General features: G+C 42.3%; 1 protein-coding gene across 1 annotated transcript in view; it reads left to right on the top strand.

The window, feature by feature from the left end:
• Positions 1-19,654, top strand: part of LOC140549835 (BTB/POZ domain-containing protein KCTD16-like) — a 33,373-nt gene extending 13,719 nt beyond the window's left edge. Inside the window, exon 2 of the mRNA XM_072673575.1 lies at positions 16,420-19,654. Coding sequence (XP_072529676.1) covers positions 16,420-16,871 — 452 coding nt within the window. The 3' untranslated portion in view covers positions 16,872-19,654. The remainder of the gene's footprint in view (positions 1-16,419) is intronic.
• The last annotated feature ends 519 nt before the right edge of the window (positions 19,655-20,173 follow it).

Raw genomic sequence — 20,173 nt, 5'->3', positions numbered from 1 at the left:
TAAAGTGGCCAATGAGTGGAAGTACATGGTAGGTGTTTCTAATAAAGTGGCCAGTGAGATTCTGAAAGGTAAGAAAACTGGAGAACCTTCATAGATATTTCACATTTGTGTTTTGTTCCTTTGATTTGAGGCAAATGTCATAGCACACACACACACACACACACACACACACTGCCACACTGTTTCCATGGCAGTGCAGTGAGGGATGTAGTAACACAATGGCACATTGGAACCGCAGCCCTGATTCCATTTTCGCTTTTAGCAAAAATGTGCAACCAGGCTCGTCAAAATATGGCACGTGCCAAGACTGAGTAGGGCGAGAGAGATGAAGGCGAGGAGAAAACGAGAAAGTAAGAGAGAAAGAGAGATGGTGATTGCACTGACTTCTTCCTCTCAGAACTGTAATGTGGACTTGCAGTTTTCATTTTGCCCCTGAATGCTGTGATTTGCAGCCATAATGGAGTCTACGCAGCGGCAGCGGGGCGGCGGTGGCAGTGGAGGCCGGGCCGAAGGAAATCAATCCTATCATGGTAATAGGGGCTGAGATGAGGCCGACGTTGCCTGCTCTCACCATGCGGGCCGAGCCATTCCGAGATGGATGGCGCAAAGTAAATAGCATGCAGCACAAGCCACCGCGGGTTTCCAGGGATAATGTCGCAGCGGAGAAGCCGATAAAGCCCACCACCACCTCCCTCATAGTGTTAATAGTATCCACACCTCGGAAACGTGTGAATCTGCCGTCCCTCTGACAAATGCAGTGTGATCCTAAGCCCGCTGTGATGGCATTTCGGTTTCACTGCAAGCCATGAGCGAACAGGTTTAGAAGCAGAGCCTCGATGATGCTGAGAGCGGCTTATGGGGGTCTAGGGAATCCCATCCCGCTTCACTGTGTGGCTTGAATGAATGGAGGAAACATGTTCACCGCCCCTGTAGAGCTTCAGGCCCATGCAAAGGTTACTGTTTTGGCCCTGAGCCATCCCTTTTTATTGGTGTGACCTCTAACCCAGCTTGCACTCTGGTGGTTTGTTTGTTTCTGATTTATTGTACTTCACCTGCAGTCTCTGGAGTCTAATTAGTGCACTTTATGCTAGCAAACATACTGGCAGCCTGACATACAAGGGTTTTGTATGCTAGCGGTATTTCACTGAAAGCGTCCACATAGGACCACCTAATTACCGATGGCCCAGCTTCTTGTGTGACGCTGTTCTGCATGTTGGAAGCAGATAACTTGTCAAAAAAAGCTGAGAAGGCATAAGCTGGAAAAATACAGTATGTTACGCTGGCATGCAAAAGGTTGGCCACCCCTGGATAATTATGTTAGTGTAAATAGCTAGGCGGGTAGATGACGACCTAATTTCCAAAAGGCATGAAGTTAAAGCAAGTTTAAGCAAGATTACTTACTTGCTTTTAAAATCTTTTACAGTTTCAACTTTTCTTTTTAGCTACCCTGCATAGTCAATAAATAACACCCCTTTTGTTAAATAATACAATTACAAAATGCTTGTAAATGCTTTTGGTAGCAGCTCTTTCATTCTCAATTCACAGATTTATTTATTTAATACATTTGTTGAATTGTTCCATTTTTCTCCCAATTTGCTACTACAAATGAACCCACCTGTTCGTAACTGCCCCTAGCACTAGCAATGCTCCCAAAACTAGGAGGGTAAGGACTTACTAACATGTCTCCACCAATATATACAAAGCCAGCCACCACCTCTGGCGATACAGTATTGCCAGGCAGCTGACATGCTGAGAGGAAAGCACAGCGTCCCCAAATCCACCACACCAGCCAACAGAAGCTTGTGCTGGCCAACATTGCACAACACAAAGAATGAGCAATAAAACCACCCTGGTGAAATGGTTACTTTCTCATTTGTAAAGCACTTTGATTGACTGCAGTGTATAAACTTAACTATAATAAAGAAAAGGTTCCAGTTTTGTTTCATTTGTTGTTCATTTTCATCGCAGACTCACAAATCTTCTGTGGAGCGATGAAACAAAACTGGAATGAAGCATACGCTGATAAGAGCACCCTGCCTACAGACTCTGTGATGTTCTGGGGCTGCTTTGCTTCCTCTGACACTGGAAACCTGTAGCGTATGAAGAAAATGTCCGCCAAGGCTTTGTTTCAGAAGAAGTCCTAAAAGATTCTGGAAACTCGAATTGACTCAAATATGATTTTAAGAAGGTGGTTGCAGAACGCAAACACAAGTAAATTAGTGATCTTGAGCCCATTGGCCATGAGAAATAAGCTAAGATGTTTGCAGCAGGTCATAAGAGCAAAAGGGTGCTCTACTAGGTACTAAAGATGCTTGTCATGAAGGGGCTGAATAATGCTGTGACTGCAGTCGTCACCAAGAGTGGAATTTTTTGTTGAATTTGAAGAAATGCATGTTCTATCAGTTGTGTTGAGCTATTTAAAGTGTTCTTGTTTGATTGGTTGATTGCAAGTAAAGTTGAAGCTCGTAAACCTAATTTGCCATGGGGGCTGAATAATTCTGAGTGCAACTGTATGCCAGTGGATGATCTTACAGCTTGTCTAATCTCTTTAGAAATATCTCCTGAAAAATTCAGAACCTGTGCTTGCTGTTTTGAGTGAAAATTCAATTTAAATAAGCGACCTTACGTGAGTCAGAGGAAGCTGGCATTTCTTCTACTAGCGAGTGATTCCACCAATCAATTTTACCTCACCACTTTTGGAAGTGTGGCGCCACCCTGATTAAAATTTAAAGTGTTTTAATGCTCTCCTGTAGCTACAATTTCTCCACTTTTTTACAGTGTTAATGACATTCAACTCGTGTTAAAGGTTTACACACTGGCATAAACTCCAACCACTGCATCACAATTTTTCTCAGCAGGGAACCGAGCACAACGGCACACTTTCGGCAAGTTCTTTCGTTATGTAACCGGTGTGTTCTCTCTCTCTCTCCACTCTGCTGTCTTTGCCTTGTCAGTCGATAGCACAGTCTTGCGCTCTCCATCTCTCTGCAGAGTTCATTTTGGCGATGACAAGAGCTCTGCAGGATGTCTCCTCAGTCTGGCTGTCCCATTACGCTCCATCAGCTGTTTTGTGAGGGGGTCGCGACTACAGGGAGACGATCCGGACGCTCCAATCTGTCTGCCTGCCGGCCTGCTTCCCCACTAAGCTCAGAAAAGACGGCCGCACTTGTCATCATCATCATTCAGGCGGTGCAATTGTCACTTTGCCCGCGCAATACTGCCGCAAAAGTGCCTGGCCAGCGTGGCTCGCCCTTGGACCGGGACAATGAGTGCTTATTAAGTCTAGCCCAGATGGACCCCTCCTTCACCCTGCCTCATTTTAAATCTCTTTGCACACTGCTTGTCAGCGCTTTTCTTATTTCACGATGATGCTGATTAGCATTAGTATTGAAGGAATAGTGGGTATCTAAATTCTCGCTGCCTAAATAGATGCGCATTATGCCAGGATTATGGCAGGGCAGATGATGGCGGCCCACGGGGGTTAAGGTGGGCTTGGCCTGAGCTGACCACACCGGCTACAGGCTTCCTGTCTGTTGGATATTGGGTTTCTGTGTCGGTAAGGACGAGTTATCAGTATACGCTGCTGCCTCCCTCTCCAAGGACAGAATGGCCTCATTTGTGCGCTAACAAGAAGATAAAGAACACTAAACCCGAGGGTAGGAGCAGTGCAGACCATAAAGACACATACAATGCCATACAAGAAAGGGCTTGGTATCTCTTTTTAGACCCTAATTAGACCAGGTGGTTCAGTTATGAAATATCTGCTCACTTGCACTTACTGCCTATTACAGCAATAATTTGACAAAAAATTGACAGACTTTACTGTGCAAAATATCTTCATTTATTTTATTCCAGTCAAACAGATATTGTAAGCAGACAGAATGAAGCAGAAGACTGTCTCTGTTTAACAGAGGCCACACAGGATGCTCAACAGCGAAATGGTTCAGTATGTAGTTTGTCCATCCTTTACCTTTATTATAACTTCCATTCTTTCCAGGAGACTCACTTTCAGTGCAGGGAGATTTTTCTACAGATCAACGTTCAGTCTTAGCTGTTTTGAAGCATTTCCCCTTAGGTGGTCAGTCTACTGTTTTGAGACCACCAGAAGTGGTTTGATTTTGATCAAATTGAAAAATTTAGATCTAAAGTGAGAATGGTTCTTTTTTTTTGCCACTTTCTCAGAGATGAAAACCTTGATAGGGCCAGTTTAGTGGTCTGTCTGAGCTTGCACAGTTGTTATGGGTCCCCTTTTCTCTGTATATTTTAATAATTTATTAAACTCAGTTTTGGCATCTGCTTTTTTCATGATAAAAGTGGGTAATCTTAAACTTAAAAATCTTAAAGAGCAAACTAGCCTACTTGACATTTGTACTGAAGTACCTGGGAACCTAAAACTGAGTTTTCTGTCTAATTGGGCAAATCTGGTTCCAGAGGGCCCCCAGTGTAAATGTATGTCTTCTAAAAGTATGTGTTCTGAATATCTTCCCAAAGACTAATAAATACCTGATGTATTTCACCAATATTGCTCTCCTATATAAAATGGGCAGTCTTAAAACTGGGTCAGCATAATCCTGACCAATCACAAGGTAATGTGGCTCCGTCCTCGCTTCAAATCTGAGCAACCTTGTGAGATAGAGCTAAAGTTAAACCTGGTAAGCTAAGGTTTGCGCCGTGACAGCAAGATCTGCGGGGAGGCCCACTGCTTGCCACACACTCGTACCGTATCCTACTGGTCTGACAGGTGCCAGACGGGAAGGATGATGGGGCACGGGGGCAGTCGCTCCCCCAGTCGCAGGTCAAGCTTTGTACCTATATCTGGGCTGGCAACTCAGAACCTCAGTAAACCCTCAAATTAAAAACCTAAAAAACTCAACTTCCCTGTCTCAAGGCTGTTTGCGTTGCCATGGTAATGTGAACACAATTTTATTCGCCAGTGATTGAGGGCTGTCAGTCACTCACGTTCATTAGAATATTAGGACCACACCCAGACCTTTCTGATAAGTCTGATGTTCACTACTTTCGGTTTGTTCTGGAGCTACAAGTTTAATGTAGCTAACATGTAATATAAGTTTATGACTAGCAGTTAGCATCATGAAGTAGCATACAGAACAATAAAGTGACGTTTTTACATACAAATCCCCCCACAAACACTGTGTTGAATCTCAGGTAGACTTGCTTATGTGGCGTCTCACACTGTATGCCATAGAAATGGGAGTAGCCATGCTGCTGGGCTAGAAGTCACAATTTTAATTTTAATTTTAAAGCTTTAATTCTGTGCTTTCTTTCATTGCTGTTGATGCATAGCAGTGTGTCATAAACTGTGTGTGATGTGTGATGGTTTAGGCATTCGGTTTACACGATGCTAACGGGTGGGTGTAAGCTTATGTTGCTACATTAGCCTCGGAGCTTCAGTGCAAAACTACAAAAGCAACCTTCAGGCTCCGAACATTAACCACACATCCCACACAACATCTAAGAGCCCAAATAGATTTTGTTAGCAAACCTGCATCTGGGGCTATGTACAGTAGTTGTATGTGTGTGTGTTTGTTTGATCTTGTGCTCTGCAGTGTATTGGCAGGGCGAAGCATAGCACGCAGTGCCAAGACTCATCAGGCAGCAGCATCAAAGTCACTCTCAGCAGCCCGGCTTTAGTGAGCTGAGAGCATTACGCTGGCTGCTCATCGCTCATCGTCTCTACTTTCTCCAGCAGACTGTCGGCCTGCGCTCCTGGTGTGGTCGTGTAGGACAGGACACCAATCTGAACACTCAGCGCTGCTCACGGGATCATCGCAGCATGATAAAGCATCAGAAAATGACAGATCTAGTGCCATATGCACACTCTCTGTCATATTACAGGGCTGTTTTCAATGATTATTGCAGCTCTGAGCAACTGGGCGTGATTGGTGGCAAAGACAGGGATGGATTAAGTTGCAGCTGGCGTTCAGGTTTTGCAGCACGCTCTGATAATCTGGTTAACTCTTAGGAGTTACTGTTATGTTTTGCTATACTACAGAAGTTTAATTAGCAATTAGTACCATTAAGTATTCCATCTAATTGTATTTAATTTACATTTTGATATTTTAAATTAATTTTAAATGTCAAGCAATAGCAAAACATTGTAATTTTGGGATTTTGATAGCAGCATTTTATCAAATTGAAATGATATAAAACACTATGCTAAAGCATTACATAATTAAAGGGCCTTATTTATTCATGTATACTTTCTATCGTTGACCAGATTAAAATATTTGAATGGGTGTATGAGCCAAAAAAATTACTGTTTTGGACCTCTTATCATCCCTTGAAATGAAACAGACAATTTTAGTTACTGTACCTTTAAAAAGAATACATGTAAATGAGCTGTTTTCCAATTGGTTTCCCTACTTTGCACCTTATTCAAAAAAAGTACACTGGGCAGAAGCAGTTGTTTTAGTCCTTACACCAAGATGATGTAGGCTGAATAGGCAGGGTTAAACTGCTGTAGGCTAAATGGACAGGACTGAACTGCTGTAGGCTGAATGGGTGTGGCTTAACTGCTGTAGGCTGAATGGGCAGGACTAAACTGCTGTAGGCTAAATGGACAGGACTGAACTGCTTTAGGCTGAATGGACAGGACTGAACTGCTGTAGGCTGAATGGGTGTGGCTTAACTGCTGTAGGCTGAATGGGCGGGACTAAACTGCTGTAGGCTGAATGGGCAGGACTGAACTGCTTTAGGCTGAATGCGTGGGGCTTAACTGCTGTATACTGAATGGGCGGGACTAAACTGCTGTAGGCTGAATGGGCAGGACTGAACTGCTGTAGGCTGAATGGGTGGGGCTTAACTGCTGTAGGTTGAATGGGCAGGACTAAACTGCTGTAGGTTGAATGGGTGGGGCTTAACTGCTGTAGGCTGAATGGGTGGGGCTTAACTGCTGTAGGCTGAATGGGCGGGACTGAAATGCTGTAGGCTGAATGGGTGGGGCTTAACTGCTATAGGCTGAATGGGTGGGACTGAACTGCTGTAGGCTGAATGGGCAGGACTGAACTGCTGTAGGCTGAATGGGTGGGACTAAACTGACATAGGCTGAATTGGTTCCTTCAATGAATGGTTCTTTTTAGAACCATGTATGTAAATGAGATGTGTAAATGTGAAGAACCGGATTAAGGTTTAAAGAACGTTCACACACTGTAAAACAAAAGAGGGGCTCAATTTATTCATCTAAATGAAATGAATGGATGTTCTGGCAAGGTGACCCTCCCTGAGTGTGGTGTGTGGTGTCTGTGTGGTCCGAACTGGAGAAGCCCAGTGTGCACCAGAAATGCCTGCAGGGGTGTGAGGGCCGTGATTAGTGGACTTGTCAGAACAGGAAGCCTCAGTTCAGTCATCCAGTGAGAGTGGTGGATATTTGATCATTTGTAATAGTGTTTTAGGCTGAGCCAATGTGAGGTAGCTGTTATTGTCCTCACGACCGGGGAGTAACAGAATACCTGAAAAAGGATTACGCACTCAGAAATAAAAAAAGGCATCCGTAAGCAGCTTTAGTTATGGGGAAAAAGAGCAATCTGATTACAGGTGCCTCTTGAAAAATGTGTTGTTTGTTGTATTTATGGGATTATGGCATACAAAAATAACAGACAGTAATCATAACACATTATTAAAAATGAGGGTTCTCTTATCCAACATCCTGTGTGTCTGGCATGGTTAGTAGTCTATTAGGTCTTTTTCTAACTTAACATCAGTAACTTGTCTCCCAAATGTCTCTTCAGTTGGATCAGGCTGCTTTTGTAACTTGTATATGTGTTCTACTTTTACCTACTTGCATCCCAAAAGCATGAGGTTCTTCCTAATGCTCTTAATGAGTTTCTCTATTTGGGTCTTGGTTCCTCTCAATGGTTCTACCTCATGTTCTTAGAGAGCTTTTCTTTTGAATTTCAGTTCCTCTCAGTGGTTCTACCTCATGTTCTTAGAGAGCTTTTCCTTTTGAGTCTTGGTTCCTCTCAGTGGCTCTACCTCATGTTCTTAGATAGCTTTTCTCTTTAAGTTTCAGTTCCTCTCAGTGGTTCTACCTCATGTTCTTAGAGAGCTTTTCCTTTTGAGTCTTGGTTCCTCTCAGTGGTTCTACCTCATGTTCTTAGAGAGCTTTTCCTTTTAAGTTTCAGTTCCTCTCAGTGGTTCTACCTCATGTTCTTAGAGAGCTTTATCTTTTGAGTTTCGTTCCTCTCAGTGGTTCTACCTCATGTTCTTAGAGAGCTTTTCCTTTTAAGTTTCAGTTCCTCTCAGTGATTTTACCTCATGTTCTTAGAGAGCTTTTCCTTTTGAGTCTTGGTTCCTCTCAGTGGTTCTACCTCATGTTCTTAGAGAGCTTTTCCTTTTGAGTCTTTGTTCCTCTCAGTGGTTCTTACTTGTGCTTGTAGAGTTTTTTTGTCATGTTTGTCCTTGGTTACATTAATCAGAGGCTTGGTCTTGAGCAACTAAACTGTACTGCACTGTACTGACTTGAACTGGATTGAAGTAAACTGAAGTAAACTAAACTGAACTGAAGTTTGAAGTCAGTCTGTCCAGACCTCAATGTCTAGGCATTGGTGCTGGGTTGATTAGACAGGCAGTTTTCAGTAATGCTTTAAGTGGTTTATTGCTCTTAAAAGGGAAGACAGTCTAATAAAAGATCTTCAGTAATCAGTGAACTCAGCACTCGCTTTATTCTAAACCATTTACAGCATTCAGCAGCAGCAGCAATATTTCATGCCATTTAAGTCTGAAAGTTCAGCAGCACACAGAGAGCTGGGAATACTGTTTATGGGAGAGTTTGGATTATGGGACTCTTCTGAGAAAGTCACAGATATACACATATACAACTGTAGATCTACTTAGAACAGTATTAACTTATTCTTAGGACTTGAAAGAGAAATGCTGACCCAGCTCCTTTTACAGTGATCTGGAGCACAAAGAGAGTGGTGCGGCTTTTTTGCCCCGTGCCAATCGCCTTTGATGCACAGCACTCTGTGGCTCTGGATTTGAATACATCTGAGGCATTAGAAGCAGGAGGCACTATAGGGAGATGCACAGAGAGAAAGAGAGAGCGAGACAGAGAGAGAGAGAGAGAGAGTGGGAGGAGGGGATGTGAAAAATGCCCCTTGTGATTTGATGGTCTGCTGGTGCCAAATGCCTCTCAGCAGCTCTTTGAGTGATTCTTCTGAATACTCATATATAGTAACTGAGTTAACTCTGGAGGCGAGGCCTTACCCTAATGGACCCGCAATATAATCTGTATGACTGAGAGAGAGAGAGTAAAAGAGAAGGAGAGGGAGAGAGAGAGCAGGAGAAAGGAAATGATAGAGAGACCGGGAACACAAAGAGAAAGAAGGAGACAGGGAGGGACAAATGAAAGAGAGAAAATTAGAGAGAAAGAGAAAAACAACAGACACAGAGAGAGAACAGGTGAGATATAAAAACAGGTGCAGACAGAGAGAAAGGAAAAGTGAGAGAGAGAAAGAGAGAGAGACAGACAGACATACAGAAAAGATAAATGTTAGAGTGGTAAAGGTGTGTGAGAGAGAGAAAAGAGATAACGGTGAGAGAGAGATAGAGAGAGAGAAAGAGGGTAAAAGTGAGAAGGATTAAGAAGAAAAGGATTAAGGTGAGAAAGAGGGAGGGTGAAGGAGAGAGAAAGAGGGGATAAAGGTGATGGAGAGAGAGAGAAAGAGGATACAGGTGAGAGGGAGAGAGAGAGGGGGTAAAGGTGATGGAGAGAGAGAGGGGATAAAGGTGAGAGGGAGAGAGAGAGAGAGAAAGGATACAGGTGAGAGGGAGAGAGAGAGGGGGGGTAAAGGTGATGGAGAGAGAAAAAGAGGATAAAGGTGAGAGGGAGAGAGAGAGAAAGAGGATAAAGGTGAGAGGGAGAGAGAGAGAGAAAGAGGATACAGGTGAGAGGGGTAAAGGTGTGAGGGAGTGTGAGAGGAGGAGAGAGGCTAAAATTGAGAAAGAGAGGGATGAAGAGAGAGGGTAAAAGTAAAAGTGAGAGAGTGGGGTTAAGGTGAGAGGAAGAGAGGGGGGTAAAGGTGATGAAGAGAGAGAGAAAGGGGATAAAGGTGAGAAGGAGAGAGAGAAAGAGGATAAAGGTGAGAAGGAGAGAAAGCGGGTTAAAGGTGATGGAGAGAATGAGAAATAGGACAAAGAGAGAGAAAGAGGATAAAGGTGAAAGGGAGAGAGAGAAAGAGTAAAGGTGATGGAGAGAGAGAGAAAGAGGATAAAGGTGAAAGGGAGAGAGAGAAAGAGTAAAGGTGATGGAGAGAGAGAGAAAGAGGATGAAGGTGAAAGGGAGAGAGAGAAAGAGTAAAGGTGATGGAGAGAGAGAGAGAAAGAGGATTAAGGTGAGAAGGAGAGAGGGAGAGGGGTAAAGGTGTGTGAGAGAGACAGGGAATAAAAGGGTGAGAGAGAGCAAAGGTGAAAGAGAGAGGGTAAAGTTGAGAGAATGGGGTTAAAGGTTAAAGGAAGAGAGAGAGAGGGGATAAAGGTTAGAGGGAGAGAGAGAGGATTAAGGTGAGAGGGGGAGAGAAAGAGGGGGTAAAGGTTGGAGGGAGAGAGAGAGGATTAAGGTGAGAGGGAGAGAATGCAGAGTAAACTCAAGTGCAGGGTGATCAATGCTGGGTGTAACAGACACTGCAGAGACACTGTCTGTGTAGGAATTGATTATAATGCACACACTCTTAAAGTTTACACTATCTGAGGTAAACAGAGGCCTATGCTGTACATACCTGCTGAGATCATCTCCATACCTGCTGCCCAGCACCTGTATGTTTACTAAACAGGCTCCTGTGAGGGGCTCTGAGAACACAGCGCCTTTGGTATTTAATGCAGCTGTGAGTTAAACAGCATCACCCCCTGAAACGAGAGAGTCAGCAGTCAGTCCCCACGCAGCACACAGTCAGGATGAGTGTATTATCAGCGGGAGACAGACGGGACTGCTTCTGAGAGACTGCTCAGGACGAGTGGCTCAGGCTGGGTTGGTGTGAAGAAGGTCTGAAGTTGAGGAGCCGCTGGATGCAGGGCTTGTTTCTCTGCTGCAGTCTCAGAGTTTTAGCAGCTGTTTTTTCTGTGAGGCCTGGCCTAACTCTGCGACTTCACACTCCCACTGGGACATGCCGAGCCCTCACAAACAACACACATACACACAGCCTGAGCACTTCACTGCATTAGAGAGAGAGAGAGAGAGAGAGAGAGAGTAGGACAAAAATAGGAATGGAGAGAAGAGGGATTATGTGAAAGACAGAGGGAGAAAGAGAGAGAGAGAGAGAGAAGGAAAAGCAATAAAGAGAGTCAGAGAAAATTTCCCTTCCAGATTTGTAAGGAAAGAAAAGTGTGAGGCAGCTGAAAATGTTAGCTGAATGTATCTGAGCACTCCGTGCCTCTTTTTTAGTGCAAGTTAAGCTTTGTTGAACAGACTGAGAACTTTAAGTTGGATGTACTAAACATTAGAATATTGTTTTCACTTACATCATTTGAATCTGCTTGTTCTTTACCTTAATGCTGAATGGAACAGTGGAAATGACCTAATAAAATCATTGACATCACTTTACTCAGATGGTCCATTGTAGATGTGTTCTGACATTCAACCAACATTCAGCTGAATATGTATTAAATGCAACTGAACTCTATGTTGAATGTAAATGAATTTCTGTCTTTTGAATGTAACCCTACACCTAACCTTGACCTTACCCTTACTCGTTTAGGGTTTGTTGTTGTCACAATGCAGCTTTACATAATCAGTAATTAGTATAAGACAGAAAAAAAGAAAAATAAATAACATAAAAAGACATGAAAAATCTAAGACCCCCGGTGAGCAAGCCAATGGCGACAGTGGCAAGGAAAAACTCCCTCAGAGCTGGAGGAAGAAATCTTGGAAGGACTCATAAGGGGGACCCATCCTTCTCTGGTCTGAACCATTTACTCAGAGAAGGTAAAGAGACAGACTTAGTTCTGAGTAGATTTATGGAGAGCAGAGAATTTTGAGAGATATCAGAGTGTCTCTGATGACTCTGGCAGGTCTGACTATAACAGCCTAATTAAAAGGAGAGAGCCAGAAGGTAACACAGACACGGGAGCACCCTGAAACGCTAGTGTCCATCTGCTCCACCATCCACAAACCTAAATGATTGTGTGCAAGCAGCAAGATGACAGCCCCAGCATCTCAGTGTACTACAATTCCCTGGGTCCATGAACCCCTGGACCTACAACCTTTAACTAAGGGGAAACATTAATTACCAATAATTTTCAGCCTAGATTTATGATTGAGACGGTGTCTGAGTCCTGAACATTCCAGAGTTGGGGGGCTTTATAAGAAAAGGCTCCCCCTGCTGAGGTTTTCTGAAATTTGGGAACTACTAAGAAGCCAGCACCCTGAGATCTAAGTAATCTTGATGGTTCATAATATGTAATAAGATCTTTCAGGTACTCAGGAGCGTACCTGACATATAAAGCCCATGTAGGAAAATAGAAAAATTTTATAGTCAATACGGAATTTAACTGGGAGCCAATGAAGTGCTGATAGAACTGGACTGATATGGTCATATGTTCTAGTTTTAGCAAGGACCCTGGCTGCAGCATTTTGAAGGTTAAGGTCAGGGTTGGAGTTAAGTGTACTGTTGCATTTAATAGACAGTCATTTACATTCAACTTAGAGTTCAGTTGCATTTAGTACATTTTCAGTAGAATGTTGAATATCAGCTGAAAAAAAACAAAAAAACATATTAACTTAACAACGGCCAGTTTCCAAATTATGTTGGCAACAATGGTGGAACAAGGTTTTGGTTCTGACAGTGACGCTAATTTAATTCAAGGCAAATATCCATTTTTAACATGCGAAAGGACCACAAATGTTCACTCAACTCAAAGTAGTTGAGCCATATGTGAGATATATACAGTTTTACATACAACAGACTTCATTTCTACAGGTTACACCAACACATAGAATAACAGTAAAAGAAGGCGAGGAGGTGAAAGAGAAAAACAGGTATAGAGAAATCTTAAACTTCCACATATAGTGTATGAATATGCATGAGAGGGAAAGAGGGAAAGAGAGAGAGAGAGAGAGAGAGAGAGAGAGAGAGAGAGAGCGTGAATAGAGACTGATGTAATTTCTGTAAAGGGAAATTAGTCTGCAGATTTCTTTGCACTGGTGGATTAGGCAGCAGAAAGCTTCTCTACCTCTACCTCCATCTCAGGCTGGGGCAATCATCCCTCATCTCATTACTGCTCTCACCTCCAGCAGAGCACTGCCCCGTCCAGCACTGCCCTGTCTTGCACTGCCCCGTCCAGCACTGCCCTGTCTTACACTGCGCCGTGCAGCGCTGCCCTGTCCCACAAGACAAGACAAGATAAGGCAAACTGCAACATTCAACACTGCCCCAAGGCAAGGAATGGGGTCCTCCTGGACCATGTTGGGGAACCACTGTGGGAACTACAGGTTTGAGAACACTCTATGATGTCACAATTGGATTTTACTCATCAAAGGTGACTGTCCTTCGTCATGGTTACCTAACAAGCCAAGCCTGAATTCATTGAGAAGTTTCTAATCACTATTTGAAAGTTTGCATTCAATGTGTACTGTAATTGAAATATAAATATTGTAATGAATTCTAATTGCAAATTAAAGATGTGAAAAATATTTTAAAATTCTAATGTTTGGAATCATATTTTTCAATATTTTCAATCATTTAAAGCAGATTTGGTTGCTGATATGTGTATAATTGTAATATGCTGATAATTGTAATAGGCTATTATTACTCTAGCACCAAATATACGTCACATCCTAGGAAGCTGTAAAATAATTACTTCTTTCCAAAGTACTGAAATATACAACTTTTAAAAATAGTACATACGCTCTTATAAAGCAACAAAAAATGCAATTTGTTCCATACTTTTGTTTGATAGTGTACATTTGGAGAGGACAGGTGCAGGACTGTAGTCTAATCATCAAATATTTGAGGGTAGAGTGCTATAGAATACAGCAGTATGTAATATTAGACGAAAGCAGGAGATGAAGGAGAACAGGGAGATATGATGACCCCCGGGTTGAGCGCATTTGATTTATTTTATTGACCGCTATCCAGTATATAGGGTCTCTGTTATTTAAAACACAGTTAAAATGAGCGGAATAAGATAGGGCAACACTCACACACACACACACACACACACACACACACACACACACACCCACACCCACACACAAATATGTTGAAATTCATGACCTTCTTGTTCTAATTCATGATGTGCTTGCCATGTTTATAGGCATCAGAGGATTGTTGTCACTTTATAGTTTTCCATAAAATATATGAATAAATTAAAAATATCAGTGTGAGAAACTGCTCTGAATTGTACTCTGGAGTTAACATGTATGTTTGGCAAAGGGAACATGAGCGAATTTGCATTTTGACTAGTTTTAATATATGGAATATCTGAACGAGTTGACTGGAAAATGACTGAGAGAAGCCAGTAGAGCTAAAACTACAGCTAACTCGTCCAACACTCCATACTGATGAGGACTCATTGTCTTCCACACAAGGTATTTTCCCTAAGTGGATGTGCAAGCATGTTAATTTGTCAGAAAAACATATATTTTACTGTGTACAGCACTTGTCTTAGTAAGGTTTTGTCACCACAACCAATTAGAACAATATGAGAGTATCCTGGCTCTGATTGTACAGGTCTCTGCAACTAGAGGGATGGAACATGACAATTCTTTCGAAAGATATTTCCTTGGTTGTTGTCTAAACATTTAACACATCAGTCCAGAAAAGTGTTTAACTGGGTTGAAATGTTGTACACCTGTGTCCAAATGTTTGTGGACAATAATGCATGCATTCAGCTACTTAAGTTGCACCCATTGCTTGTCACAGCTTGTCTAATAATGGAATAGGAATATGAGCTGTGGAGCAGCGGAACTATGTTCTCTGGAATGATGCTGCTCCATCTAGTACTTTTGGGATGAATTAGGGAGTTGGGGATGAGATGTGGTGCTGATCGCCCAACATCCTGACCTTACTAACACTCTTGTTGCTGAATGCAAGCGAATCCTCACAGCAACACTCCAAAATCTAGCAGAAAGCCTTCCTTAGATAGGATACACTTTTTAAATAATATAGAATAAATAAATAAATAAGCAAGTGTCCCAATACTTTTGCCCATATAGTGTACAATACAGTGGCTGTTAGCAAGCATAATCTCATAATCTACCTGCAATGCCGCTCACCAACACGTCCATCAAGAAACAAAAAGCTGCTCAATGCTCACCATTATCTGATGGGGACAAGGACTAAGCGCTTTGTACCTGAAGTTAAGCTCCCATCCCTAAACACAAAGCCAATCAATCCTATTAAAGTTCAAACTGTGATTTAAATGTTGATGCTTTACAGCGTAATGTCACTGATAAGGTCAAATGGCTAGCGCGACCTTTCAGGGTTAAGCGATTGGCTTTGGTTAGCATTCTGATGCATTCCGCTGAATGTCAGTGGTTTGTGTTAGGCCTGTGAGTTTCATTTCCCGAAGACTAAATGCTACACTCTGAATGGCACAGTATTAGCGTGGGTGCGAGCTGTCTTTATGGAAGTTAGAGTGCACCCGTAGCATCTGAGAGGTGTGATGTAGCTGTAAGCTAATGGCATCCTGAAACTTTTCAGATAGCATCTTCGTTCATCTGTGCTTGTTGACCTTTGTTATCGGGTTGCATGCATGCTCTCAGGTTCCTTAGGAGCAAATCCTCTGCAACGTGACACCCTCAATGCTGTAAAACCGCTTTTGACGGGCCCTAGAAAAAATGACTTGCAATTTATCTTCCAGAGTTTTACACAGTGTCGTACCTCTGAAGCACTGATGTGTGTGTGCGAACGTGTGAGCTAACCTACAGGACGGCTCTAACCTAAAGGTCAAGGGATCTAACCTAAAACTTTTTTTTTTTTTTTTTTTTTTTACAAAAGCTCATACATAAGAGCACCATCCATCATTTCAGAGAACACAGTTCCACAGTTCAATACTGGGGGGGCTTGATGACCATCTAGCCCACACCTGACATTTGCCATGGTGCCAATAGGTTCATGTTTATCTGCTCCAGAGAGTCCTATGTGTTGGCAATACTTCTCTATGGGGACTAGATATGCTGTGTGTACATTTGCACATCTGTGTCAGCAAAGGGTGCAACTTAAAGTAGCTGAACACATGCATTAGAAGGGGTGTCCACAAACATTTGGATATATAGGGTATTACTACATATGGATACTTACATGCATATAATAAATATGTGACATTATTACATATATTTCCTTACAAACATGTAATGCATATATGTCATTATTATTATTATATATAGATACATATATACATATGTGTGTATGTAATACATATGGGACATATTACACATCTGTGTGTGTGTGTGTTTTTTTCCAGGTGGCCCATCTGCTTGGTCGTCCTCCCATTGTGAGTGCTGCTGTAAGAGTCAGAAGAGTGAGAGAGAGGGTGAGAGTGGGACGTCCTTTAACGAACTCTCCACATCCTGCTCCGAGACCCAGTCTGAGGCCAGTTCTCCACAGGAGACCGTCATCGTCCGGCCTGCGCCGCGCCAGCCTAATGTCCAGACGCTGGACCGGGTTATGAAGAAGGTTCCGGCCCAGGCTCTGCAGCAGGCCGAGATGAGGCGCAGGACGGACCTGCTGAGGGCCCGCACATCTGGACCCCGCGACCTCCTGCATGCAAAGAGGAAAGCCGGCAAGGAGAAGCTGACCCCCGAGCAGGAGCTGCAGAAGTGCATCCAGGACTTCCGACGAATCAAAATCCCAGAGCGCTTCCCGGACAGGAAGAACATGTGGCAATCTGAACTCCTGAGGAAGTATCATCTCTGAAAGCTGCGAGGGTGTGTGCTTTTGTGTGTGTGTGCGGCGTGTGTGGGGGGAACATGAGCTACTTATCTGCACTCAAGATCCCACTCTGATTCGCACTTCTCTCAGGACGCAATCTGTCGCTCTGATCTTCCAGCGAGACGCTCAGTGCGCTGCAAACAATGCGGTTAACCTTGACTGACTCACAGACGCCACTGTTCTGCTCTGTTCTGTTACAAAGCACAATTACTCCAACGTACACCCTTGAGCTGCGAATCAATTTCACACTGTCTAAACAAACCAGCCCTTTAAGGAATGCTGTGGAATGGGTTGGACACGCACTGAATAAGCACCTGTCACCTGTTCTCTGCAAAACACAGAACACTGCACCAATCAGACACACTGGATTAGAGGATCCAGTGGAGGAGTTACACTACCCTTCAAAAGTCTGGTCTCACTGTTGTCAATGACATCAGATCAATTCATGCATCCACAAATGCACATATTTCATAGCAACTGTTGCCAGATTAGACAAGCTTTACAGATTTAATGAGAAGTAATATGTTATTTGGGGGGTTCCCAGTTTTTCCAGTAGTCATTTCCTATTCCCAAGCACTGGCTGCACTCTGAAATAGAGCCACTTTTGATTCCATAAAGAGCTACCAGTGCTGTAGGGTGAAAGTTCTGGCGCTTCCACCTGCCATTAAAGCAACATCACTGGACAGCTGAATGTGCTTGGAGAAGAATGCTAAGTGCCAATACTCTTACATTCCATAGATCATACAAAATAAGCTGCTGCTAGGGCTGCATGATAATAAAAAAATTACATTGCAATAGTGTTTTTTTCTGCAATATATATTGCAATATTTAAAAATGGATTTCACAGGATTTCACCAAAAGTCTCCAAGATTGGAGTAATACAAATAATATTGGGCAGATATATTAAGAAATGATAAGATAAGATAAGATAAGATAAGATAAGATAATCCTTTATTAGTCCCACACTGGGGAAATTCACAGTGACACAGCAGCAAAGGGATAGCAAGACACTCAGATGAAAAAGATATATAAATTACCAATATATAAACAATATAAATAATAAAACAAACAGAAAAAACTGAGGAAAAAACAATATTGTTATTATTATTATTATTATTATTATTGATTTATTTATTTTTACATTTACAATGACAATGCTGGAAGGATATCCTGTGCAGAGTTCTGACCATAACCTTATAGAGATGCTGTGGCATGACATGAAGAGGGGTGTGCACTCAAGGCACCCCAGAAATAGTGATGACATATTTGCAGAAAGGAATAGTCTAAAATCCCTCCTCAATTTGCAGCTAAAATTATTTGCAGTTTGGTGGAGGTAATTCCTGCATTATGAAATTCAAGGATTCAATTATTTGTTCTAGCCTGCACTGTGAATGTTGACTCAGTAAAATACATGGACAGCACAATAGTGTGTGCGTTATTAGATTAGTTAGATTTTATTTCTCTATAATTGTGACTTTTCTGGTTGGGACCATGTCATCAGCATATGACGATATGGGAGGAGACTGCAAGAGAGAGGGAGAATTATAGTTCAGGTGGCTTCTGCTTGTGGTAAGAAGCCGGCACCCCCTCTCTGATAAGTGGAGCTAGGAATGAGAGATTGGACACAGTTAAAGGGAGGTGACGGGGTGGTGACAGGTTGCCAAGACTTGTCGTTGACACTTGAGCAAGGTAAAGATGGTATTTAAAGGATGATAAACTGGGAGGAGGGGCTTCAGTCATGTTCCTCAAATGTTTTGTTATTTCACAACACCACTGAGATTAAAATCAGACCAAATTTTATTAATAATCAAAGCAAAACTCCAGCATATTCCAAGTGGTTTTACTTATATTTAACTTTATTAAGGAACTAAACAATATGCACAATGCTGTTCTCATTTTGTTATGTTTTATAAAACACCAACCTGAGAACGCCTGCTATGAAAGAATGCATTTGTGGGAAAAGCAGGGATAAGTCAAATGATTCTTGTATGATTCTGGTTAAAACAAAAGTAGCAACCAAAAAATGCTATATGTGTCCAGAAAGACGAACTGTACATAATTCCATAATATCTGAGAGAGCTGTAGAACATCACAAATAGCTTGTGTAAATGTATTATCCAAAAAGGCCTGCATTTAAAAAGGCGCAATCAAATATTTAAGAAGGCAAATTTGATTTTAAAGTGTCCTAGTTTCTAATACATTCTTCAAATTGGTGAATGAAATGACAGCATTCCAAACTTTTGAATGGTAGTGTACGAGTGAATGTCGCAACTAATGAAAAGCAAAAAAAAAAAAAAAAAAAATTAAACAAAACAAGCAAACTGATGTTGTGTTCAATTGTATGAACTGTGTTGACACAAGTTGTTCTTTCTTGGTGGTTTAGCAAAAGATGAGGTCATATCATTCAGTGTGGTGGTGATGATGATGATGATGATGATGATGATGACAATGTTCCCTGTTGTAGCAATGCAACAATGCATGTTGTTTCGCTGAGGCCAGTATCATGCAACATAGAGCAATTGAGCCTCATCAATTAGATCCAGTTAATTTGTGCTATACGCCCCACATGATTCACTGACATTTAGCAGCACACATCAAATCCCAGAGAAACGATGCATTCGGGAGGATTAAGCAGCGCTGTTTATCATTGCTAGACTGTTCCTGTTTGTCGTTGTGAACATTACTTTGTCCGGACTGTTGTTTGTGGTGTATCTGAACCGGTCTCGCCTCTGAGTATGTGAAGAATCTCTTATTGTGAATGTGCAATGATTCAATAAATGAGCTGAGTTTAAAGCGTGATTCGCTCGTTCGCCTGGCTGTATCTCTGTAATTCTGCAAGGTGCGGCATGGAGGAATGCTCAGCAGCGTAATTGGAATAGGCACAGCTTATGGCAAGAACAAGCCAGTGGCCAATTCTGCTGGTTTGTGTCAAATGTGTGAACGCAGTCTCAGCAGATTGGATAGCAGGAACGTGGAGGTGCATTTGCTATTTTTTCCCCAAACAATGCAAGATTCTAATACCGCCTCTGAATTCTCCAGATTATAAGCTTTACTGGATCTAATACAGAACAGGCAGAGCTAACTCTCTCTGCTCGCTGGTTACTCGGCTGATTGCAGAGGTAGGATTTTGCAATGCAGCTTTTCACGGCTTCCAACGTGTTTGTTCTTCCATCAGCTTTTTCTTTTTTTTTTCCCAAGGAAAACGTGGCAAGAAATCCATGCATCACAAGTACCATTTTTAGACGTGACTATTTTTAGTCAGCAGATTCTGCAGTGTTGCCATATTT

Source organism: Salminus brasiliensis, chromosome 2 (genome assembly GCF_030463535.1).
Source record: "Salminus brasiliensis chromosome 2, fSalBra1.hap2, whole genome shotgun sequence".
In the NCBI taxonomy this organism is placed as follows: Eukaryota; Metazoa; Chordata; class Actinopteri; order Characiformes; family Bryconidae; genus Salminus; species Salminus brasiliensis.
Note: the sequence above shows the minus strand (reverse complement) of the source record. Positions and strands in the feature narration are given on the sequence as shown.